The 9,967-nt window shown below is 39.3% G+C and overlaps 1 protein-coding gene across 3 annotated transcripts in view; it reads right to left on the reverse strand.

Moving 5' to 3' along the window:
* pex14 (peroxisomal biogenesis factor 14) overlaps positions 1–8,001 on the reverse strand; it is a 48,432-nt gene extending 40,431 nt beyond the window's left edge. For all 3 annotated transcript variants that reach the window (XM_031286840.2, XM_031286839.2, XM_031286838.2), the window contains exons 1-2: positions 7,873–8,001; positions 5,488–5,538 (exon numbers count right to left, since the gene is read on the reverse strand). In XM_031286840.2, coding sequence (XP_031142700.1) covers positions 5,488–5,538; positions 7,873–7,908 — 87 coding nt within the window. In that variant the 5' untranslated portion in view covers positions 7,909–8,001. The remainder of the gene's footprint in view (positions 1–5,487; positions 5,539–7,872) is intronic.
* Positions 8,002–9,967: the final 1,966 nt, after the last annotated feature.

The following is a 9,967-nucleotide window of genomic DNA, read 5'->3' on the forward strand; positions in this document are numbered from 1 at the left end:
AACAAAGATGAGAGATTTATGGCTCGTAAAAAAAGTTCAAACGACAGAAAAACCAAAAATTCTCGTCTGTATCATTCCTCACTCATGACCTCCAAACTTCAGCACATGTTGAAGACAAAGTAAAGAAATGCTCTAATTTACTGACATAGAAAAAGGGGCTTTTACAGGAAAAGCTTGTGTGATTCACCCTTTGCGTTCAACTCTAATGAGTCAAAAAGTGTGACCTGCACTTAAACAAGAAGTCACAGCCAGAAGCTGTAAACTCATTTTCCCCATCCGAGCCAGCAACGTCGGCAGGACCTGGAAGATGTGCTCCGAGCATGCACGATAAATCTGACGTGAAATCATAATCATAAAAGCAATTAGCTGACCCTGCGCCACTCGTCCTTGGACATGACAGTGAGAATTCATACAGAGTCCTCTAAGGAGGCTAGCTGCTGGGTTGGGCGAGGAGGGGAAAAAGTGCAACACAGCAATAATAAAATGGAGGGCTCTTCCTGTATCATTAACCACTGAAACAAACAGCGCATGATGCACAATGAGTGTTGCACTGAGAAACATAGAATTGAGCTTTTATGCTTTTCAAAGAGAAAACTTCACCACGACCACTGAAACAAACTTTCGTGTGCAGATGTTTCACTATTGGCATGGGAAATAAAATACAATTGATGTCTGTCATCACCATATCCTACATCACTCTGCATTAGCAGTGAAATACAGTTTTCAGATAACTAATATAATTCATCAGATAATTCAAAATAGGTTTACTTATTTGAAATTAAACATAAGAGTATGAAGATTAATACTTTCCACACTTGCCTTTGTTCTGCAGAGCGTGTAGCATGTTTACAGTCAGTGTGACAGGATACTGAATATATTGACTGTGAGATGGCAGGTGATCAGATTTATTCCACTTTTCTCTTTCAAGGAGTGTGTTAGAATCTGAAAAATCTCTCTTCACACAAACCCTCACAGGCGTAAACATAGTTTCTCGCCATCACTTCCCACCGAGTAATTACAGCAAGGCCCAACTAGTGGCTGCCACCTAGTGACCGTCTTCTCCAATAATCATGAAATATTTCTATGGCTCGCGCCCCCACTCGGACCATAACTCTCCTTTACTGCAGACAGCTCCAATAAAGGATTACAATTACAATTAAAGTAATGAGCAAAGAGGAAAAAAGGAAAATCTCAGAGAAGGTTCCCTTGACTAACTAAATGGTAGCCTAGTTTCTTGAAAGAATGGCGTTACCATACCAGCCTCATTACTGGCTCCCATTTCTTATTCTGCCCCAATAATTAATTTGGGCGTGTTGGAACCTGGAGTCCTCAAAAATTAAAATAATGGTTTTGAAAGTGATGAATGTAAAATGAATTGAAATATGAATAATCAAATAAGAGATTAACTTCTTGTTAGTTTTGCTTTATAGTGGTGAAAGTGTAAAACGGTTCGAATGACTTAAAATGTACTGTATTACATATAATCCAGTGAAACACACACACACACACACACACACACACACACACACACACACACACACACACACACACACACACACAGGATAGATTGGTGTGAAGGGACATACATTTCCACAAACATGTTTCATGGGGGTAGTCATTAAGGACAAAAAACAAGACAAGACCCATGAGTAACCTCTGACTGTGTTAAATTTGTGTTACACCCATGCATAAGTGAAAAAGAAAAAATCTCTTTTCAGAGCTAACATATGAGGAACATCTGTCTGCCTGCGACTTATGGGGCTCAGCAGAAGAGCAGTCAGGGAGAGAGGGAGGTGAACTGAGGAGAAAAAGAGCCACAAAAAGACAATAGCAGTGGTGGTGCCTTCATGTCGCTGGCTGGACCGATAATTGTTGCCACGTCCTCTGCCAACCTGCCAGGTACCTCAAAACTCCTGCGCTTAACACACTGTTCTTTTTTACCCCCTCTATAGTGTGATGGCTGTTGCAGAGAGGCTACGGAAATTTGGAGACTGCTGAGCCAAAACAGATCACTTCAAAGCGGCTTATTTAACGCTTGCTAAATTTTTCATCACAGTCGCTTAATATCCTAGGGAAGGGGAGCTTTTGAAGTTGCTGTGAGACCGGGGATGTTCTTCGTACAATTCTTTTTCCCCTCCCATTACCACCCTCCCTCTGCTGTACTAAAACCCCAAACCTAAATACATATACCAACTAAGTTAACACTATGTGTGCCCACATGCACACACAAATGGTACAGATGCACCTCCTGCACACATAAACCACAGGCTTGCATCCTGTGACTGTGATTTTTCAGTGTGCCAAGAGTAAAGGACAGGCCTAATTCTGCAAGGCATACCCAAAATAATTAGAATCCTATTTGGTGAGGGCTACACTCTCCTGTAGACCAGCTGCACACCCACACAAGCCTTCACACACACACAAACAAAAAGTTGTTGCAGCGGTTATCCCTTTATTGTGCTGGATGTTCACATTAAATATCAGGGATAAACTGTGGTCCTGTGTTTTGCTGCTTTTCTTTGTGATATGAGATAGGAAGGGAAAGTATTTGGTTTTTGGGCTGATGGTCAGATAAAACAAGGAATTTGAAGATTTCACATTGGACTCTGATAAATTGTGAAGGGCGTTTTTCAATATGACAAATGCCCTGACATTTTATAGACAAAAGATTAATCAGGATAATAAAGCAGATTAATCGATAATGAAAATAATTATTAGTTGCAGCCCTCATCTCCAAATAGACAATGACAAAATACCTTAGCTATGAAAGTTTCAAGTAATCTTTTTTTTTAAATCTAAAGTTTAACTATAGCCAAGACATGGCCAAGCAGGTGGCCATTTGCATTTCACTCCGAGCAGTCAAATAAGTCACTTAATGCAACTATAATGCAGTTTACAGGTTAGTATATGATGAGAAAAAAATACATTTAATTTTAATCCCATACAATATCTAGTCATATATCAGAATATACTCCTATGCTACTGGATATTATATTAATGTACTTCCTGGTTTCACCCAGTTTTTTTATCATGTGATCAAAGGGATTTGTACACTCATTGTCGTTATTTATGTGTGTTTGGGTGGATTTGAAAGCAATGAGGACAGAGTAATCGGAGGAGACGAGGGGTGAGCAGTGAGCACAGGTGTCACTGCAGGGAGAGAGCACAGACTAGGGAGACACCGGCAATAGACTGGCAGGGGCAATGGCCATGGCAGCGATGAGTGGAAGGTGGGAGGGGGGTGGGGGTTACAGACGGAGAAGAAGCAAGCCGGGGTTAGAGCAAGTAAAGAGCAGCGCCAGAGGCAACAGCAGCGGCTGGCAACGACTGGTATACCAGTCAACCATGGAACACACACACACACACACACACACACACACGCTCAAACAGTCTCTCTCTCAACTGCAGGTCCAGACCTCCCCCTCTGGCCTGGATGGTGGCAAAGGCTGTGGCACCGGCCCCTGAGCTGGGCCCTCTTGCTACAGAGGAGAGCCCATGCCGTGCAGTGTGCCAGGGCCTGCTGATCTGGGCGAGGTGAGTCAGAACCTGTTAACATGACTGGTGTCCCCAGCCTGACACACTGGCTTGTCTGACATGCACATGTGCACAGAAATGTTATACAAACGTGTATGCTCTCTCTCTCTCTCTCTCTCTCTCTCTCTCTCTCTCTCTCTCTCTCTCTCTCTCTCTCTCTCTCTCTCTCTCTCTCTGCCCTCCCAACCCTGCCAGCACTCCCTTTCCTCTCATCCAGATAAAATCCTTTCAGACATAAATTTCAATTATTCACCTCATCCAAATAATGCCATGTGACAAGAATTATCCCTACTGTAATAATCCACTTAACTGGGAAAGAGCAGCTCATCAAAAAGAGAAAGGAGAAAAGGGGTTGGAAGGTGGGGGGTGAGGGTGGTGGTGGTGGTGCGGGGAGACTTGTCAACCGGTCTCGAATCAGGACCCTCATAACAAGAATTTCTTCCCTTTTTGAGGAGGCAGTCTTGAAGCGCACTGGGATGATGAAATTGAAGTAAATTGAAAGAAAGCCTGGGAGAATGCTCCCACAATCAATAACCCCAGGATTAAATTAGCCTTGGCATGAAGGGATGATGGGGGGAGGATGAAGAGTGAATGGTGGTGAATGACATTGAGACATGTAGGCTGAACAATACAGCACTCCTATAACCTGGATGCTGTGTCCATACAAGGACAGCTATTGTGCCTGTGATGTATTCCATCCCACTTAGCAAAAAGACAGTCCTAGCTATAATCGTTGTCATCACTTGAGCCAACCAGTGTCTAATTAACACTTTCCTTCACACATTTTTGAAAGACGTCCAATGTTTATTGTTATTAAATGTTACTGGCTTTGTATGTATTCACAACTTAGACATTTATGAGAACTCTACAGACTCCAGAGACCCTGAGTTAAAGAGGTAACAAAAACATTATTCATATAGAATAATATTTCTTATAACAGAATATTCATAACTATACTACTGTAATGCATCAATGAAGCAATATTTACAGATGCGGTGAAATTAAAATATTATTTTACTTTTTACTAGATCTTCAAGAATGATGATAAAGAGATCCTTTCTTTTGTTTTTTTGCAGGCACAGGGAGGATTGTTGGCATGCTGTGTGTCAAAAGTTTGTTTAAATAGTATTTGTTTTCTATTGGTGACTGCTGACTATTGGCAAACTAATTCAAACACGTCCTGGACCCAACTGTGGGTGATGATAACCCATACTGAAAAACAATAGGCTAAACCACAGACCGATGTGGTAAAAGTGTTATGCTAAACATGATTAAAGCAAATGTGAAACCATCGTGACTGCTAAAATAGACCTTTCCTACATGTTTTTTACTCTCTCAAGAAAAGAAACAAAGTACACTCTCATTATGGGCTTGGGGACATCAGTGTGGTGCTAAAGTGACTGGCCGCTAATTGGAAGCCTTCAACACTTGATCTCACTGGGGAATGTGTAATATGATCTGATTAGCCAAGGAAAAGTAGTTTGTTGATGAAAAGATAAAAACAAACTTCTTTCAGTCACTAGATCATAAAAAAACAAAACTCACTGTTCCTCAATTATGCGTCATCAATTGCCAAGAGTATGCGGACGTTAATTCTCTACAAACACTTTGGTGGCTGATTTCACTGGCTAGCACACAATCAGAGCAAAGGGTCTGACCAGTGAAACCAGTTGCTTAAGTGTTTACAAACTTGCATACTTTGTAGCATCGATAGTACACAAGATTAATGGCATGCAGCATTTATCAATATTTGAAAATCAGCATCTAATAAAGAAAAGTTTTTTTTTTCTTTGTTACATGAGACTGAATGAAATGTGACTATCATTTCATCTAACCTGCTATATCTATCTAATATGCACTTAACATCAAATAGACATACTTCAACAATTTTGTTATTCTAGTCCATATTGCCTTTATCAGTCAAGTCATTTGTATTAAATATGGAGTCCTTACCAGTGCTTCTCTGGGGGGAGCTGCCGCTTCATCTCCAGGTGGAAGGCCAGGCTGAGAAAATAAACAAACACTTATATTAGAGTGCCATCTACTGGAGGACAGAGGCTGTGTTGGTTTAATACAGCAATGTTTAGATTGTAGCAGTGGTGGAAAGTAACTAACTACATTTACTCTAGTACTGAAGAACAATTTTGAGGTACTTGTACGTTGAGTATTTCCATTTTCTGCTACTTTTTACTTCTACTCTACTACAATTCAGATAATAATATTGCACTTGTTTTACCACAATACATGTATTTAATACCTTCAGCTACTAGTTAGTTTGCATATTCAGATTCAAAATACAAAATATAATCAACAAATAAATTGTGATATACTATCATCGGTTAAGTAAAGATTTTATCGATCCTGGGCTGGCGGGAAATTCATAAACTACCAAACAGCATATAGAAGTAATTCAAATTAGTCCCACCATTACCAGCTACAATATTAAAGTAATGTACACATAACAATATCAATAATTATAATAACAATATAATGGGCCATTTTGCATAATGGGTTCTTTTGGTAATTTAAATTATGATGTGAATACTTTTGCGTTTACTTCAGTAAAATTAGTATGCAGGAATTTTACTTGTAAAAGAGTATTCCTACACCACGGTATTACTACTTTTGTAAAAGTACTTGCAGATAGCAGTGAAATATGCAATGAGCAATCATCAATTGACGTAGGCCTATCTATCTCACATATTAATGCTGCTGAAATTAATAAAAGACAAACTAAAAATATTTCAAACATGAACATCTTTAACATCATATATTTGTCAGTTTCAAACAATGTGTCAGTCTGGCAGGAGAGTAGAGGTAATATCTCTGTCATTAACAACTAGGGCTGGGTTTAAAACATAGATTTTCCGATTTAAATCGATTTTCATTTGAATGATCCAAAATCGATTCATAAAATCCAAGAATCGGTCTAACAACTATGTAATGCTAGCTTGTCGGGAAAGGGGTTAAATAACCCTCCAAAGTTAGGCTACAATTTGGCGAGGGGAAAAAATGGCATGGCCATTTTCAAAGGTGTCCCTCTGTCACCTCAAAACATCTGAATGAAATGTCACTCAATACTCACTGACTGTAGTCGGTAGAGCACTTTATTGTGTGTTCATGTTAAATAAAAAGTACATTAATGTAACTGCTTTGGGGTCAGTTCTTAATGTAAACATTGATACTTCTAAGAATGCAGCAGGTTAGAGGGAACCTTGTACAGTTGTAGAATCTCTTGCATATCCAACCTAAATTTGTATTGTAACTGAAATGTTCCTAACCTAATCGATATTCAATCAAAAATAAAATCTAATCGGGAATAAAATTGATGCGGGACCTTGTGAATCAGAATCGAATCGGAAAATCATTGCCGATACCCAATCCTATTACAACTGCTTGATAATTTGCTGAATGCACCTAAATTCTAGTTATGTAAATATAAGAATACTGTAAAAACGGCCACTGGCATTGCATTTGCCTTTAACCTTCTGTCCCATTTAATAAAGAGTAGTAAAGAAAATAGCAAGACATAATCATACATGTGCATAATAGGGCCTAGATATTTTTTGGATGGATACCTGTGCTCATGCACCTGTTGATTAATTTGTAAGGAAGTAATTGTTGTGTAAATATCAGCATGCATAATTACAATCATGAGTTCAGTTCCTTAGTTAATATTCTTTACTGCTTCATCAGTCTCTGGGTTTGGTCAACATAAAATCTACCTTTGATTGATTCAGTTTTAAACTATGCACATTTGATTCTGGATAACATATAGTATATACGCTTGCTAAAATTAAAAGCATTTTATATGTATAAAGCTGTCCCTGGCTACATGTATGAGCCACAACTTTCTATAACATGCGTTTTCTCGGAATGATCAATGCTTGTCAGCAATGTCAACACAGTGTTAGCAAAGAGCCGAGTACAATCCACTAGGCTTGTTTGGCTTACAGTAACCTTTCTAAATCATGTCATTACTGCACATAATAAGAGAGAGAGACGACTAACGTTACACGCACATTTGGTCATGGTAAATAGCTAGCCGACTCGGTAAGCAAGCCACACGAGTTTGGCAACATGTGGCGAAGTACAAGGACATCAGATTGGCCCTTCTTGTCCACTTGTCAACACAAGTCTGAGAGGCAACTTTTGAAGCGTTGCAGGAGCTAGCTAGCATGCTAACTAGCAAGCATGCTAACCTTCGCTAGCAGAACAGCTAAAGGTAACTAAAGAAAATGAAGGCATTCAAGGATCACGACATCTAAACACATTATGAGACTCCATTTTCGTATCTGGACATCAAGAGGTAAATGTTTTAGTTGCATAAATGGAGACCTGAGTTGAAGGATCAGGTTGGTCGGTGGATGCCATCTTCCTATCCCTCGTTTGCTTTACAGGCTGCTCGAGTGAGCCACGCTCGATTGCTTTTTCTGAAGGATATCAACATAGACTTGAGTCAACATCATACAGTCTATGGTCAACATCCATGTAGAGTTCACATTTGGCCCGGAGCCAATGGTGTTTAAGCAAGCAAACCAGAATTGATAAAAAAAACAAATCTTAATAATAATAAAAAAAAATAAATACGTAATCAGAATCAAAATCAGCTTAATTGGCCAAGTACTATGTGTAACGTTGATAAAATTAAAAACATAATTAGTAAAATTATATTTTGACACAGAGCCCCTCTACGATGGTCCCAAGATTAATAATGCAGGAACAGCACTTTAAGATGCCTATTGTTTCAGTAGATATTTGTGCTTTAGGGGTGCATTTTCCTACACAAATTTGTAATAAATCAACAACAGAAAAAATAGAGAAAATGGGGTCATCATGGCTCCCTGAAGCAGTTGTCCCCTTTGTCCTTTTCATATTCCAGCCTTGACTCGCGGTCTGACTGCTCAGGACAATCCTGTCAATCTAGGCCAGTATGACTGATATGTTCCTATACAAACTACAATGATAATGGAACATTAATCTTTATAATTGCCACCAAGTGACACATTAAAAGAAGTGCAATTAACTACTGTGACCATAATATCTTGTGGAAAGACAATGCTGTCTTTATATTCCCCGAGAGAAGTTGACAGACACATTTCAAGACTCCATTAAAGAGAGAGGATATGTCAAAAATCACTCCAAATGTATTATATAGTGCACTACATTTACTGTCGCCATTTCATTTGAGAGTCTAAATCATGTGTGGGAGATGGCAATACATTCAATAGTAGTAGCCTAATAAAACAAGGCACTGAGGTCATTCATTTTGGTTCCTGTTGGCATTCTAGGTAATGAGAGAGTGGACAAACTATAGCCAAACAAACTGTTAGAAAATTAAACACAGACATCCCTACTAAACTTTTCAAAATCGGAGGGGTAAGAAAATCAATGGGGAATACAAGGACATTGAAAAAAAGAGGTAAGGTAGTAGCACACAGTAATCTGAATGACAAGCATCCAACCAGTCTGTGAACATTGTCAGCATGTGCTTGTTATTTGCGGGAAATTCAGAGAGGAAGGATATGATGGAAGAAATGAAAAGATGACGGCTAACAGGGTCCGTGTACTTGGTGGCCAACGGATTTTCGTTTTGAAAGGAAAAAAACAAAAACGTTATTCGTTTTTTGTTTTGATATTAAAAAACGGAAAACGAAAAACAATCTCGTTATCCGATTGTCTTTGATGTATTTGTAGATGGAACTCGGAAATTAAAATACGTGTATATAAGTCGTATTCCTTAATTTTGCATTGGTATTTTTTTCGTGACCCGGAAGTTACTCCCGCCACGCCAAGACCCGCCCTTCAATAGCATTTATTGGCCAGTACTGCCTGTAAGATCCGTTCTGTGGATGCGCATAATTACGTAGTAGAAAACTAACAATGTCCCTGTGCGATTTGTAACTGTCGGTACACGATCCGTTCTGCCTGCACGATAGACTGTATGTCGGTACACGATCCGTTCTGCCTGCACGATCCGTTCTGCACATGCGCAAAATGTTCGCGCATGCGCGGTTGTACGAGGATTTACGACACTGCACGATCTGTTCCACGCTTCCGGTCGACAGCCAAGCTAACGTTAGTTTAGCTAACAGCTAATTCGGCTAACTGCTAGCTGAGACAGCATGTAATAACTTTAAAAGACCCTCAAAATAAAACTAAACGTTGACATATATAACAAACACCTAACATATATAACAGCTGTTACGTCAGTTCTACTTTACTTGTGCTCATTTAAAATACAATCACTCAATACTTGTCTTTATTGTTATTACTGTGAAGTCTTAATTTAGCTGTAGCCTGCTTTTCCCATTACGTTAACGTTATTTTAGACTGAATCTAGCTGTCAGCTAGCAGTTAGCCGAATTAGCTGTTAGCTAAACTAACGTTAGCTTCCCGGTGGAGGCTAGCCATAGGCTAGCGTGGAACAGAT

The sequence above is a fragment of the Sander lucioperca genome, chromosome 12, assembly GCF_008315115.2.
Source record: "Sander lucioperca isolate FBNREF2018 chromosome 12, SLUC_FBN_1.2, whole genome shotgun sequence".
NCBI lineage: Eukaryota > Metazoa > Chordata > Actinopteri > Perciformes > Percidae > Sander > Sander lucioperca.